Genomic DNA, 15,986 nt, shown 5'->3' with positions numbered 1-15,986 from the left:
GTGATAGAGGGTATATGCTACAAAGACAGTTTAGACAAACTTAGATTGTTTTCTTTGGAGCAGCCGAGGCCAAGGGAAGACCTGATAGAAAATTATAAGATTATGGGAGGCATATGTAGAGTAGAGGGCAGTATCCCTTCCCCAGGGTCAAAGTGCTTAATACTAGTGGGGATGCATGTATAGTGAGAGGGGCAAGTTCACAGGAGATGTGTGGAGCAAGTTTCTTTTGGACACAGTGATGGGTGACTGGAATGTGCTACCAGGTGGCAGCAGTGGAGGCAGGTATGTTTAAGAGGTTCTTAAATGGGCACATGAATATGCAGAGAATGAAGAGATGTAGGCATTGCTAAAGTAGAAGGGATTAGCTTGTTTAAATGTGTAACTGGTAGTTGAATCAATTTGGCACTTCATGGCTGGCTGAAGAATCTGTTCCAGTGCTGCACTGCTCTATGTACTGATCCATCATTTGTGGCTTGATTGAGATGGTACAATTTGTGCACATTTTCAAGTGAACCATAAACTGAGAAGGATTGGTTTACATAAAATGCAGTTTCCTTATTCCTTTTCGTTCCATGTCCAGGTAGGCATCTGCAGCAATGTCCCAGATTGAAGTTACAAAGGTAGTTTTGCAGGGATGTGAAGAGGAATTGGAGGGGGAGGGTTGTTATAGTGACATTGGCAGGGACTGAATGAGAACCTGGGAGCAGAGTAACAAGGTAGAGTGGAGGAGATATGGTTGAGCCATGTCAGGGTGCGAGTGCACAGCCAGCATGATAATGAGAACGAGGATTGGGGAAGTTGACAGAGATCCTCCACTGGTACAGAAGGAGTTGGTTAAAAGATGTCTTGGAAAGATTGCAAGGATGAGATTTTGGATGAGGAAGGTTGAGGATACATAATAATTGGTAGAGTGCAGAAGCAGGGGATGTTTAGGTATAACACTGTTGAGACACTTGTATTACCTTTGATGAGGAGTCAAGAAGAAGGAAGAAGAAGAATGTGAAATTTCCTATCTTCCCAATTTTACAGCAATGTCCTTGAGGAAGTGTTGAGAATTTGGTTTTAGTTGTTTAAAGCAACATTTCCAATTCAGCTCTGGGAAAGTACAAATGAAGGGCTGGAAACAACTTCCCAACCTCAGCTCCAGGCAAAAGTTTTCTACATAAAAAACAAGAAGAAAAACCAAGCACTGAAAGCAGAACAAAAATATGTTGAAAATGAAGTAAACAAACAGGATGTCTATAAATGGGAAAGGCAGAAGATGAAATGGCTTTTTCCAGGCCTCAAGACAGGTGGCTTTGGAGATATAAACATATTGTGCCAACAAATAAAGATAAACACAGACACGCAAGACTGAGGAATCAAATACCCACAAGGAATTACATTAAAATTACATTGTGAACATAGTTTAAAGAAAATGCTGATAATGAACTACACTTATTAATATCTCTCCAAGTCGTAAAAAACAGGATTTTGAAAGCATGTTGCTCTATCTAATCTCCTGGAAATGAATACACTAATATCAAGATTTACTTCCTAAGATAAACTGTACAGCATAAATAAACAGGATGCACTTAAATTAATAGATTATGGAAACAATTACTTCTTGCACGGCACTAATAATGAGAAGCGCTTATAGATCTTCCAGATTATGAGACAATAGACAGCAGTTATTTTCAACAAAGTATTTATACTTCTGTTTATTCTCTTTCTTTTTTACTTACAGCCATTTATTGGATTAAATAATTTTCTACAACATTACTACATCTACAGAAACTATTGTAAATACAAGATATCCACCAATTTTCTTGAGGTGTCATAGCAGGATTTGAAATCCACTCACCACTTGAACCACCAAGTACAATGAAATCCACAGAAAACTTGGGAATGCAAAGGCGGGGGTGGGGGGGGGTTTGTAAAAGTGAAAGAGACTGAAGGTGCTGGAATTTGGAACAATGAACAGAGTGCTTGAAAGTGGCTGCAGGTCAAAGTTGAGATTTTGGGTTAAGACCCCGTACAAAATGTCTCTCCCCCATCCCCTAAACCTACCTGGTCCAATCTGCCCATCAGTACCTCTCCATCAGGTTTCCACTTATCAACTTATCATCTACCACCCCATCCTGTCTTGTTAAACTATCGATTGGCAATCGTTCCTCCTCCTTCTCCGTTTTGATGCAGATTTTTAATCTAAAATATCAATGTACTCCTTTTGCTGCTGATTGGCCATGAGCTCTGCCAGTGTTCTGCTTCCTAGAAGAGCGTACTGGATGGGCTCTGATGGTCATCAGTAATAGTTCAAGCTCTCTCTACTTACGTCCTTCTAAATGCTCCTGATATCTATCCCCCTCTTTAAAAATTAACCACAGGCATGTTGCCACAGATCACTGAGAAAAATAAAACTCTTGCCATATTGTTGCAAATCAAGTTGCCCATTAACCAGAAATTACATCTACATCTAACTAGGTACTATTATGAGGCTGGTGGTGTAGTGGCATCAGCACTGGACTTCAGGGCAGATGATCCTGAGTTCAAACCCTGCCAGGTCCTAACCTGGGCAGCAGCCGTGCCTGCACAAAAAAGGCCCGGTGACCTACTTCCGTATCTTGCCATGAAAACTCTATGATCCATGAGGTCACGAAGAGTTGGACTGGACTAAACGATTCAACAACAACAAATTATAAGAATGTCGATACAAAATCTTTATCTGCACCAATGTAGGAAATACAGAAGTTAAAGATTTAGTGGATACACCTGGGATATATTTCCATCCCAGTAATTTTAGCAACTGAATCTGTTTGAAAGGCGAGTTCATGCTGAAATAAGGAGATTTTACCTGATGAGGACACATTGATTGTCATCACGTTTCCAAAGGCAGTGGTAACATTCATTTGCAACAGCAAAAATGTGAGGTGCAATTTCGCCCAGTTGATGCTTGCTGTATTGTTCCATTGTGATTTTATCATAAAGTCCAGGAATTGGCTTATATGGATTTACTGACACCAAAATGGAGCCAACAAAGGTCTGGAAATGAATCAAAACAAAACCATTAACTTCTGTTCCACCTTTTAGATTACTTACAATGCTTAACTATGACAATAACAATAATATAGATGAGCACATTGTTTCAGATCAAATTAAGAGTCTGTGAATAAACGGTAGTCAGACTGAAGGGTATCCATGTGGGAGCAGATAGGGATAAGTGAGATGAACTACCGGTACTTGTTTGTCAGCTTTAAAGTTCACAGCATTTTTGGGACAGTTCCTATCACTTGCAAAGAGGCTAATATGCCCTCCACAATATATACCGAAATATTTATAAACCCATTAGTTATCAAACCGTGTTTAAAAATGCCAGGGGAAATATTAGGACATTGAATAGCTTAAAAACATGTTTTATAAATAATGAAGGATGATCAATGTTTCAGAACTGAAAAGCACTGGACAAGAGGTTTCTTCACAAGATGCTGAGGTGGAGTGAAAACAGGCAGGAAGAAAATAGGGAGAAAATATTAGATGTGGGTCTAGATTGGATCAGAATTGTCCATACAAGAAGTGATGTAGGAACTGTGACAAAATTTTAATTACCTAATTAATAATTAGTTCACCCAAAATTTAAAGATGCACATATTTCTGCTCAGTCATAACCAATGCTAAACTGCTGAAAACAGATCTCGTCTCCTCCACAACCAGCAACACAAAATGTTAGAGAAACTCAGCAAGTCAGGCAGCATCTATGGAGGGGAATAACATTTGATGTTTTGGGCCAAGACCCTTCATCAAGACTCATCAGCATCTTGCTCAAGATTTCCAGCAACTGCAGAGTCTCTTGTGTTTATGATTCACATTCAGCAAGCAATATTTAATTAAAGAATGTGAAATATGTGGTATGGGGAGAAGCTTGAATTCTTGTATTATTTATACATGACTTTTTGGCAACAACAGAATTTATTGCTCATTTTTAATTACTTTAGAGGATGCCGGGGTGAACCATCTTCTTGAACTGTTGGGGTCCATGGTATTGAAAATACTTGCACAAGAGTTTTGGTTAAAATGTTCCAGGATTTTGACCTAGTCATAAAGAGGGAATGCCTTCACAAATGCATGTACACATGCCAAATGGAATTAACTTACAATGAAGTACGCTTGAACTATTTACGTGCCTTTGAAGGTTCAGGCTTGTGACAACTGCTGCAAAGGAGACACACCACACAACACCAGTCCAACAGGACTACAACATGAACATGCACTTAGATATAGAGAAAACAGAAGATTATTCTAAAAAAAATGTAATACAATTTCCACGCCAGACAACCTAGAGGGGAACTGCAGGATGATGAATGTTTAGGATCACAGGTGGCTCAATGTTTAGGATCACAAGCTGCTGTGCTCTGGATAGCACTGAGCCGGATCACAAGACACTCAACGTATCGTGCACCGTAAAAAAGGATGTGAAGGAACTCAGTGGGTCAGGAAGCATCTGCAGAGGGAACTGGGCAGTTGATGTTTTGAAAAAGTGAGGCCCTTTTTCTGCACTGATGGCACTATACATCTCGTGCACTAACCCTCTTCTAATTCACTGTGCTCTCCATTCATTGTATGCCCCAAATACTGGCAGGTATTCAAGCTGCCAGTCCCCCAACCTGGCACGCATTTTGAAAAGTAACAAATATTAATAAGCTCATTAAACACTTGTGCCTGGTTAAACTGGATCTTTGAATTTTAAAGAATTAGCTCAATTAAAGTAAAGTAGTTCAGGACATCTGCTGTTAGAACATGATATTTTACATTAAAGTGAGAAGCACCGAACTCGCTAAAAGATTATATAGCAAAATACCACCAAGGGAGGTGCAGTGCATGTCAAAAATTAACTCCAGAATTGCTACTGCTATTGACTTTGAAACCCTTGTTCAACACTAGTACAAAAGGCAGAACAATTCAAAATAGTGGGTTATTAAGGCATCAGGCAGATGGATGCAATAACTATCATATGGCAAGCTTGAGACTGCAGAATGTCAACAACATAAATGTTGAGAGGCAGCCAAGAATAAAGTATGCACCCTGCCTTCTTCTGGGAGGCCGGGTCTGCATTCTTACACAAGGCTATAATGTCGACTTTGTTACCATCGTTTTTAAATACAAGACTCCCTCTGGGTTACAAAACTGGATAAGGGAAGCTAAAGAGTGCACACTATTTACAAATACTGTATTTCTTAAATTCTGAGTTACTGTAAGTACAGATTAACAAATAGATTTTTTTTGTTTAAAGGAGTTTGTTAAGTTGTTTGACAATTGTGTCTCCATTTTCTTTTTTTTGCCTCTTGCTGGGTTATGGTTTTTATGACTGTAGGGAACATTTCAACATCTGTCCCAAGTGGCTATTCTAAAACATGGAACACAGATGGCAAACATCTTAATAGAGGGCAGTATTAACAGCCCACTTGTCACCCTCATCTGCTGCCCCAAAAGTATCACTTCAAATGTGAGCATCGCACAACAGTCAAACTCCAGAGTTACACCCTCCAACACACAAGGTCCCTAAGCAACTTACACCTAACATATTCGCACTTGCTATAGTTTGTCCAGTGGCATTTGGGGGGGGGGGGGCAGGGAAAGAGAGTTGGGGGAGAATTTAGGAAAACTCTGCATTTCATTCTGGTCAAGTAGAAATCTTGTGTTGAATTCTCAGTAACAATTTGTACACTTTGTATGTTTCCAAGATTTAGTTGACCCAAGAAGTTAACAAAATTGGATAAGTATTGCCAACAGACAATTTAAAGTACACAGTGTACTCCATGAGTTACTGAGTTTCTTAACATTGAGATTTCTAGAATACTTCTTACATTTAACTTATTTCTAGACTTTCTGATAGGCAGGTTGGCAAAGTGCAGAAGGGTTACAAACTTCTGAGGAATGAAACGGAAAGGGAGAGTGATGAGGTGGTAATAATAGTGTTTTTTAATTATGGGGACAAATATACTGCAACTACATTGTAACCAAGCGCCTCAGAACTGGTAACAATAAAACACTTAGATACATTCATACCAGATCTTTATTGCACAACCTTGACGATGCAAGATAGGAGACCATCACTGGACAACTCTTAAGCAGCATCCAAACAAGCATTTGAATGACTAAGGCAGGGTAGATCAAGTGTTGGTAAATGAGACTAACGCACAGATATTGATGGCCAGCATAGTCATGCTGGGCCAATGGGCCAGTTTCTGTGCTGTGTCACTGTACATCTCCAATCTTAAGTCAAATATATGCAATTAAAATTATTTAAAATATAATGGATTTCTATCTAATCAGTTGTCACTCTTAATTGCATGAAACTTTAACACTTTGAAACTGTAGGATTGAAATCAATTCAAATTAGTTAATTTGGGGTACTGCTTCGTCAAGCAGCTCCGCACCATTCGCCACAGGCAGGACTTCCCAGTGGCCAAACATTTTAATTCTAATTCGTATTCTGAAGTGTCGATCTATGGCCCCTCTTGTGCCAAGTTAAGGCCACCCTCAGGGTGGATTGTATTCCATCTGTCTGGGTACCCTCCAATCTGATGGCATACATATCGATTTCCCCTTCTGATGGACAAATTCTCCCTTCCTCTATTCCCCACTCTGGCTTTTCACTTCTCACCTGCCTATTACTTCCCCCGGATTCCTTTCTCCTATTGTCCACACTCCTCTCTGACCAGATTCTTTCTTCTCCAGTCTTTGACCGCCACCTGGCTTCACCTATCACCTTCCAGCTAGCCCATTTCACCTCCTCCGCCCACCTTTTTATTCTGACGTCTTCCCTCTTCCTTCTCGGTCCTGAAGAAGGGTCTCTACTCGGAAAGTCAATTGTTCACTCGTTTCCATGGATGCTGCCTGGCCTGCTGAGATCTTCCAGCATTCTGTGTGTTGCTCTGGATTTCCAGCAGGTGTTTAAATCCAATCATTATATTTAAAGGCACTCTTAATCTGTGTCTCTTAGATTTACCTTCTTAACAATAATTTTATAAAGGAGATCAAGATCAGAATTTCTACAACCCAAATTCCTTTAAAGCTGATAAACATTTTAATCATTTAAACCTGGGAACAATAAACCATCTGAAATTGCCTCACATATTGTTTGAATTAGCTTCTCAGAGACAGAGGCATAGAACTGCATAGAATGACTATCACGAACAAGATGCTTTGTTATATCAGGTGTGCTCCCAAATTAGTTCCAGATAATAGCCACTAATTGGCCTATTTACTAATGAGCCCAAGATGCCAGTAAAATGACTGCAAGCAGATGGGCTCAGTTACTTCAAAGCAATATTCCAATCAGTAGAAGCAAAACAAGCCATTGTAAGCATCTAGTAAAACCTACAGCTACAAAAGAATAAAAGTGCATTTATCTTTCCACCAGACCGCACTTTGTTTGCGGAGGAAAAGCTTTGAGTCATGGTAACATATTAAAAGATATAACAGTATGAGAAGAAATGAAAATTTAAAAAGTACAACAGGATTGACAGCAACATCATTAAATTACTGGATAGAAGTCCAAAATCCTGAACTAATGACCCAAAGGCATTTCAAACCACTCACACCAGGTGAGGAATTTAAAAATAAGTCAAGTGAACTGGAATTACAACAAAAGGTTTTTTTAAAGACAATTGTGAACAAGAAACAACTGGATTTGGATTGTCTTCCAAACACATCTGGTTCACTAATGTCTTTAAGGGAAAAACACCAAGTACTCAAACCCAAACTAGCTCCACAACTATTCAGCTGACTCTCAGCAAAGTAAATTGGGAGATCAGGAGTTCACCAGATTGATACCAAGAACTAAATGGGATGGATCACTGACACCAACTGTATAGGTGTTGCCAACCTGCAAAGTCTTCATTCACAAGTTTTAGGGGATTGGGAGACTAAACTGATAGAGCTGCCCCACTGACGGGTCAACACAGACAATGATTTTGTGAAAACAACGATTTTTGGTCAGCATCACTGATGCTTCTATCACAGTCTCCGGGCACATCCTCTCACGACAAACTCAGTAGAAGTTGTGGGGGGGGGGGGTGCGGTGTTGGTAAACAATGCTTTACAGATAGGGTAGAAGCTCAAGTCTTCAACTGAGTACAGACTCCAGAAAGTCTTGTGGCATGGTTTAAAATAGACAAACCTCTCTCTCATTATCACCTGCCAGCCTTCCTCAGCTGATGAACTATTGCTCCTCCATGTTGAGCAACACTTGGAAGAGGCACTTAAACTAGCAAGGGGCAGAATGTACATGAGAATCGGATTGTCCACTATCAGCAGAGTCTTGGTAATGCCATCAGACAGGCTCTGCCAGACTGGGTCTGTGGCAGGTTGAAAATAAATCTAATGAGGGATAAATCCACTTGACCTCATTCTTATTATGAGAAAAGTGTTTGTGCATGACACACTGCTAGGAATGATTACTATGCAGTGGAGATAAAGTCCAACCCTCAAACTTAAGCAAGTAATTGAGGCAGGTATAATAACTTTCAAAAAACATGCTACATGGAAGGCAAAGGTTAAGAGGGATATTGGGACTAATTTAGACAGGCATCATGTTTGGCATGGGTGAGCTGTGCTGACTTAGTGCTGTATTGTTCTGATTCTATTTGCTCAGGGCTCCTGAATTTAACCTACTGAAGGGAGGTGGAGTTGAAAAGCAGGGAGGTACATGGAATGTATAGGAAAGGGGAAGACAAGTGGACAATTGCATCGAGTTCTGGCCATCTGACCAGGAAGAATGTGAAGATGCCACAGAGGATGCCAGAAAGACACTGAAGAAGCTGGAGTTGTTCCCTTTGGAGCAAAAGTAGCTGATGAGACCTGGTAGAGGTGTATGAGATCTAAGGGGTAGGCCTAAAGACACAGGTAGGAAAGGAGTTGGAAAGCTTGTTAAATGCACAGGGTAGTAATGAGTCTGGTAGGAACACAACCAATCAGGCCATTTGAAAGATCAAGATCTTGCAGGACTGCACACCTAATGAACAGGTTGGGACAATTACATAGCCTGTGGGAAGATTGGCTCCTAAAACATCCTCCACACTCAGCAACGGCAAGCTACTAAAGACAAGGCTAAACCAACTGCTGCCACATTCAGGTTGAACTGAATATTTCATCTTCTTCTGGAGATCCCCACTAGTCTTCAGCCAACCCACACAAAATGCTGGTGGACAGCAGCAGGCCAAGCAACACCTATAGGAAGAGGTACCTGACGTTTCGGGCCGAGACCCTTTGTCAGGACTAACAGAAAGAAGAGATAGTAAGAGATTTGAAAGTGGAAAGGGGAGGGGGAGATCTGAAATGATAGGAGAAGACAGGAGGGGGAGAGATGGAGCTAAGAACTGGAACATTGATTGACAGGAAGATACAAGGCTGGAGAAGGGAGAGGATTATGGGACAGGAGGCCTAGGGAGAAAGAAAAAGGGAGGGGAGCATCAGAGGAAGATGGAAGATATAGTGAGGGACAGAGGGAGAAAAAAGAGAGAGAGAAAGGGGGGGAATATAATAAAATAAGGGATAGGGTAAGAAGGGGAGGAGGGGCATTAACAGAAGTTAGAGAAGTCAGTGTTCATGCCATCAGGTTGGAGGCTACCCGGACGGAATACAAGGTGTTGTTCTTCCAACCTGAGTGTGGCTTCATCTTGACAGTAGAGGAGGTCATGGATGGACATATTAGAATGGGAATGGGACATGGAATTGAAATGTGTGGCCCGAAACGTCGACTGTACCTCTTCCTAGAGATGCTGCCTGGCCTGCTGCGTTCCACCAGCATTTTGTGTATGTTGCTTGGAAATCTGCAGATGCTGGAAATTCAAGTCACTTCACCTAACAGCTGCAAATGGCTGAGCACCTCAATACAGCAAAGACTATGGGAGCAAACATCCTACTCGTGGCACTGATGACTATGTTTTAGAACCAGCCAATCCATCCTGGGACAGTGGCATGCTACTCAACCATGTGGAATTTTGCCCAGAAATGTGGCCCCAGTAAAAGTAGCTCCAATCTGTTAACCACACCATTTGCTCAGGTGCAACTTCAATCCAGCAGCGGGTACATTTTATATTCACCAAGAAATTCAGTCTTTGTACACACTGTACCCGACTTAAATTTCCTCTCAGAGATCATTTTATCCAACAAATTTTTATTTGTCAAGAAATAAATTAGTCTAGCTTCCAAAAAGATTTTTGACAGTGGGAATCTGCAGCACCTTTTCCAAAAGCAGAAACGTGGATTTGTGGCTTTGAAATCACAGGCCACTGGTACATGGTTGTCACTGGTATGGAATGGCTCCTACCATTAGTTCTTATAACAGTAGCACATGATTTTTGAACTTACGTATATACTGTCTCGTTTGTAGCGAATATGCAAGTTATGCATGATTGCTCCTTCGTGCAGATCTGCCAGACTCGCCATATCCTCAACACCCTCAACACTGCTTGGATGCATGGCCACCACCTTTTCCCTGGTTAAGGTGTTCAGTTTGTATGTGTACACCTGATTAAAAGAAAAACAAGAAATGTCAGAAACAAATGTGGGCATGTCATGATCCATAACTGCATTCAAAAGTGTCAATATTAGGTTCAAGTTAATCACCCTTTGTCAAGAATGCTCAAGAACTGTAATGTCTTTTCTTTCCAATATTTTATTAGTTTCTACATAGAAGAATAGAGTACAAGAAAGTATATACAAGGTCAAAAGAGATTAAAAAAATACCAATTGCATTATATCTATTCATAATAACAATCTCATTACCCCATATTCATGCAAGTTAATCAATAGTTATATTGAAATATACTAATTTATTACAAAAAGAATCTAATCTTTTTATTGCTGTTTATTAAGCAGAAACAAGTAAAACACCTTCTCATATAATAAAAAATAATAATAGCCAACATCTGAATTTAAACAACGAATTGAAGGCTTTGAAAATAATTCAGAAAGGGTCCCCACAATGTTTGAAAAGTCTTGACGAGGTTCAGATATTGAACAATACATCTTCTCTAAATCTAAGCATGACATAGCGTTGCATAACCATTGAGCATGAGTAAGAGGAGAAACATCTTTCCATTTAAACAAAAGCACCCTCCTAGCTATAAGAGAGCTAAAGGCCAAAATATGTAAATTAGATGTCTTCAGCTTGATATCTTGTCCTGCAACAATACCAAATAGGGCTGTCAGAGGATTAGGCTTAAAATTGACTTTGAAAAGTAAAGAAAAAGTTTGAAAAACTTCTTTCCAATATTTTTCAAGACTCGGACAAGTTCAAAACATATGAATTAATAAAGATTCTCCATTATTACATCTGTCACAGTAGGGAGATATATCCGAATAAAAACGAGATAGCTTATTTTTAGTCATATGAGCTCTATGTACCACCTTAAATTGTATAAGGGAATGGCGAGAACATAACGATGAAGTATTAACGAGTTTAAAAATTTCAATCCAAGTTTCCTCAGATATTGATGTCTGTAAATCTTGTTCCCAGAGATTCTTAATTTTGTCTAAAGGAACATTCCTCGTCTCCAGTAATACGCCATAAATATTAGATATTGAACCATTATGAAAAGGTGTCAAATTGAAAATTACGTCTAGTAAGTTTTTATCTGAGCTTATAGGAAATGTGCATAATTGAGATCTTAGAAAGTCTCCGATTTGTAAATATCTAAAAAAGTAAATTTTGGGTAAACTATACTTAGCTGACAATTGCTTAAATGGAAAAGGATTTCCTCCAACAGACAGATCCCAAAAACATTCAATACCCAACCTGTCCCATTCTTTTAAAAACTAAATCACTCAAGGAGGGTTTTAAAAAGTTAGAATAAGTGGGATTTGAAAGGGAAAATCTCAATAACCAAAGTGTTTTCTTAATTGTATCCAGATCCTCAGAGTATGTTTAACTATTAAATTATCAGTTAGTTTACTTACAAACAAAGGAAACGAGGATCCAAGAAGAGAAATAATAGAAAATTTATTAACAGCGTTAACGTCTAAAGAAACCCACACTGGACAGTCTACACGATTAATATAAAATAGTCAAAATGCAAGATATCGTATATTAACTGCCCAGTAATAAAACCTAAAATTAGGCTAAACCTCCTCAGTGACTATTACACCCAAATAAGTAAATTGATTCCTTACAATTTTAAAAAGATTAGTATTAATTGATACCAAATTATTTAAATAATTCACTCACATAGGTTCAATTTATATCATGAAAACTGGCTAAAACAGGAGAGTAAAGAAAGTACGCAAGGTAACGATGTCTCAACATTAGAGATAAAAAGCAATATATCATCAGCGTAAAGCAAGATTTTGTGGGTAATACCTCTCCTTAAAATACCACAGATATCATTAGATTCTCGAAAAGCAATGGCAAGGGGTTCTAAAGCTAGATCAAAAAGCAAAGGACTCAACGGATAGCCGTGTCTAGTTCCGCAGTGAAGTTTAAATGGTTTGGAATTCTAAAAATTAGTAAGAACCCGAGCAGGAGATAAATAAAGTAATTTACTCCATTGAATAAAATCTGGTCCAAAATTAAATTTTTCTAAGGTTTTAAATAAATACTTTCATTCAACCCGATCGAAGCCCTTCTCAGCATCTAAGGATATCACACATTCCGATATCTCCTGAGAAGGAGAGTAAGTAACATTTAATACAACGGCGTATATTAAAAAGGGAATGTCGGTTTTTAGTAAATCCAGTCCGATCATCAGAAATAATAGAAGGTAAAATATTTTCAATCCTACGAGCCAGAACTTTAGAAATGATTTTAGATTCAACATGGAGTAATGAAATTGGCCTATATGAAGAGCATTCAGTTGGGTCTTTTTTTACGATAAGAGAAATAGAAGCTTCATAGAACGATTGAGGCAAACTAGAAATGATTTTAGATTCAACATGGAGTAATGAAATTGGCCTATATGAAGAGCATTCAGTTGGGTCTTTTTTTACGATAAGAGAAATAGAAGCTTCATAGAACGATTGAGGCAAACTACCCAATTTGAAAGAATCCAAAAAGACTAAGTGTAACTACGGTATAATTAATGAGGAAAAAGCCTGATAAAATTCTCCAGAAAATCCATCTGGACCCGGGGCCTTCCCTGAGTGTAATGAACGTATAGCCTCAGCAATTTCCTCATAGGAAATGGGTTGATCCATCTGTTTGCAATTATCTGCAGAAAGTGCAGGGATATTTAATTGATCTAGAAAATTACTCAATAGAGTACTATCTTTAGGGGAATCAGAACTATTAAGTTTAGAATAGAATTCTCTAAAGGGATCATTTACTTCAGGGTGATCAGTTGTCCTATCACCATTAGTTTAAAAAATTTCTTTAATTTGTTGTTTAACTATAGAAGTTTTTAATTGGTTGGCCAATACTTTGCCTGATTTATCTCCATGAATGAAAAATTGAGTTTTATCTTTAAGAAGTTGAGCTTCAATTGGATATGTTAACAGAAGATCATATTTAGTTTTAACTTCAACATGTCTTTTATATAAAGCAGGAGGGAGGGAGGGAGAAGATGGCGACGCGACGCAGCTCACAGCAGCCTCTCCGGTGGTGATGTCTGTCATTTGTCAAGTTGGGTGCCGTGCACAATTCTGATTTGATGGAGATGGACGTGAGAGCACAGAGGAACATCTGGTGAAACTTCTGAAATGCCTGCTTCACTGCTGCTGCTACTGTGTGGTCCAGAATCTCCGGATGGAAAGGCCCTGAGTCTTCGGCTTTGCTTGTTGCTCGGTGGCCGGGGCGAGGTCGAAGCGCTCGGCAGAGGATGATGCTCGGAGAGGCTGTGTCAGAGGGGCTGGTCAGAGGCTCGAAGTTTTCGGACGGTCTCAGAGTCCGCTGCGGTCCGGTGCTTCCAATGGTGCTGCATCAGCAAGTTTGCGGTGCTTGGAGGTTCAGGCAGGGATAGTTTCTCCCTTCTGCCGCCTACGTCAGATGATGAGGCTATTGAGACTTTGAGACTTTTTTTTTAAACCATGCCCATGGTCTGCTCTTTATCAAATTATGGTATTGCTTTGCACTGTTGTAACTATATGTTATAATTATGTGGTTTTTGTAACTTTTAGTCTTGGTTTGTCCTGTGTTTTTCTTGTGATATCATTCTGAAGGAACATTGTATAATTTTTTAATGCATGCATTTCTAAATGACAATAAACGAGGACTGAATGTCCTCATAATCTAATCTAATCTAGTTTGGAGCTATAGCATATTTCAGATTTAATTGTTTCAATTGATTGGCTGATTCGGTTCTTTCTTTATTAGCCTTATTCTTAACACTCGCAGTATAAGAAATAATTTGTCCTCTAATATAGGCCTTGAACATATCCCATACAATAAGATTTCAAGTCCCTTCTTTTTTATTCTCTTCAAAAATCAAAATAATATGCCTCTCTAGAAATTTTTAAAAATCCTTATCAGATAACAAAGTTGTATTAAAACACCAAAATCTGTTTGTTTGAGGAAAACCAGGGAGATTTAAAGATAGAAATATAGGAGCATGATCTGAGACAGCAATCTCTTTATATTCACAGGAACAAACTGATGAAATCACTTGACTATTGATAAAAAAACATCAATCCTGGAATATGTATGATGGACATGGGGACAAAAAACAAGTACTCCCTATCTAAAGGAAGTTAAAAAAAACACCAAACATCAACAATACAGCACTTTAATAAAAAAAGATTGAATAAACGAAGCTGATTTATTAAGAGACACTGGTTTAAAAGATGATTGGTCTAAATTTTGGTCTAGCCAACAGTTAAAATCTCCTCCCATCACCAGAGAATAAAAACTCGAATCCGGTAAAAATGAAAACCAAAACCCTCAGTGAATCCTGGATCATCTACATTTGGGGCATACACATTGGCAAATAATATTAATTTGTTATCTAGTTTTCCTAAAACTATAACAGAACGTCCATTGGTATCAGACACTACTTTATATTGCACAAAGGAAAGATTATTATCTACAAGAATCGAAACTCCTCTAGATTTGGCCTGAAAAGAAGAATGAAAACAAAGTCCATTCCAATGGCTAAAAAAACATAAATGATCACATTTGCGTATGTGAGTTTCTTGTTAGAAAATAACAGGGACCTTAAGTTTCCTAATATAAGCAAAAATATTATTATGTTTAACAGAGCGATTTAATCCTTTCACATTAAAACTGAGTAAATTAATAGTTTGGTCCATTTTTAATTTATTTCAAGGTAGGGTTAAAATGTAAGTTAAAGCCAACCCACAAACCTTGAGAAATGGCTAAAAATTCGAAAACAGCTTATATAAAAAAAACATACCCCCGTCCACCTCCCAAAGAAAGAAGGCCGACCAATACAAAGCCAGCATCTACAACTATGGACAACCCCCCAAAAAACCTGGTGATCGCTCCAATTAGTTTCAAGCTTATTCCAACCTAGACAAAACAATATCCAAACAAGAAATTCAATTCTCATACATCAGGACTAACGGGGACAAGTTGCAGTGATTGCGTCTCTGGCACCGAGACGGGACCCCCAGCTCAGAAGGGAAGCAGGGAAAAGAGGAGAGCAGTAGTGATAGGGGATTCGATGGTTAGGGGGACAGATAAGAGGTTCTGTGGAAGAGATAGAGAATCCCGGATGGTCGGTTGCCTCCCTGGTGCCAAGGTCCGCGATATCTCAGATCGAGTTCTCGGTATTCTCGAGGGAGCATGAGCAGCCGGATGTCGTGGTCCATGTAGGGACCAATGACGTGAGTAGGAAGAGTGAGGAGGTCCTGAAAGGTGAGCTTAGGGAGTTAGGCGCCAAGTTAAAGGACAGGACCTCCAGGATAGCAATCTCAGGATTGCTACCAGTGCCACGTGCAGGCGGGTTTAGAAATAGTAAGATAGCGCAGATCAACACGTGGCTGATGACAAGGTGCAGGAGGGAGGGCTTCAGATTTATAGATAATTGGACAGTTTTCCAGGGAAGGTGGAACCT

The 15,986-nt window shown here is 39.2% G+C and overlaps 1 protein-coding gene across 1 annotated transcript in view; it reads right to left on the bottom strand.

The window, feature by feature from the left end:
* myo10 (myosin X) overlaps nucleotides 1-15,986 on the bottom strand; it is a 296,284-nt gene that overhangs the window by 112,878 nt on the left and 167,420 nt on the right. The window contains exons 3-4 of the mRNA XM_063069990.1: nucleotides 10,351-10,509; nucleotides 2,834-3,021 (exon numbers count right to left, since the gene is read on the bottom strand). Coding sequence (XP_062926060.1) covers nucleotides 2,834-3,021; nucleotides 10,351-10,509 — 347 coding nt within the window. The remainder of the gene's footprint in view (nucleotides 1-2,833; nucleotides 3,022-10,350; nucleotides 10,510-15,986) is intronic.

This window comes from Mobula hypostoma, chromosome 17, assembly GCF_963921235.1.
Source record: "Mobula hypostoma chromosome 17, sMobHyp1.1, whole genome shotgun sequence".
Taxonomy (NCBI): Eukaryota; Metazoa; Chordata; class Chondrichthyes; order Myliobatiformes; family Myliobatidae; genus Mobula; species Mobula hypostoma.
Note: the sequence above shows the minus strand (reverse complement) of the source record. Positions and strands in the feature narration are given on the sequence as shown.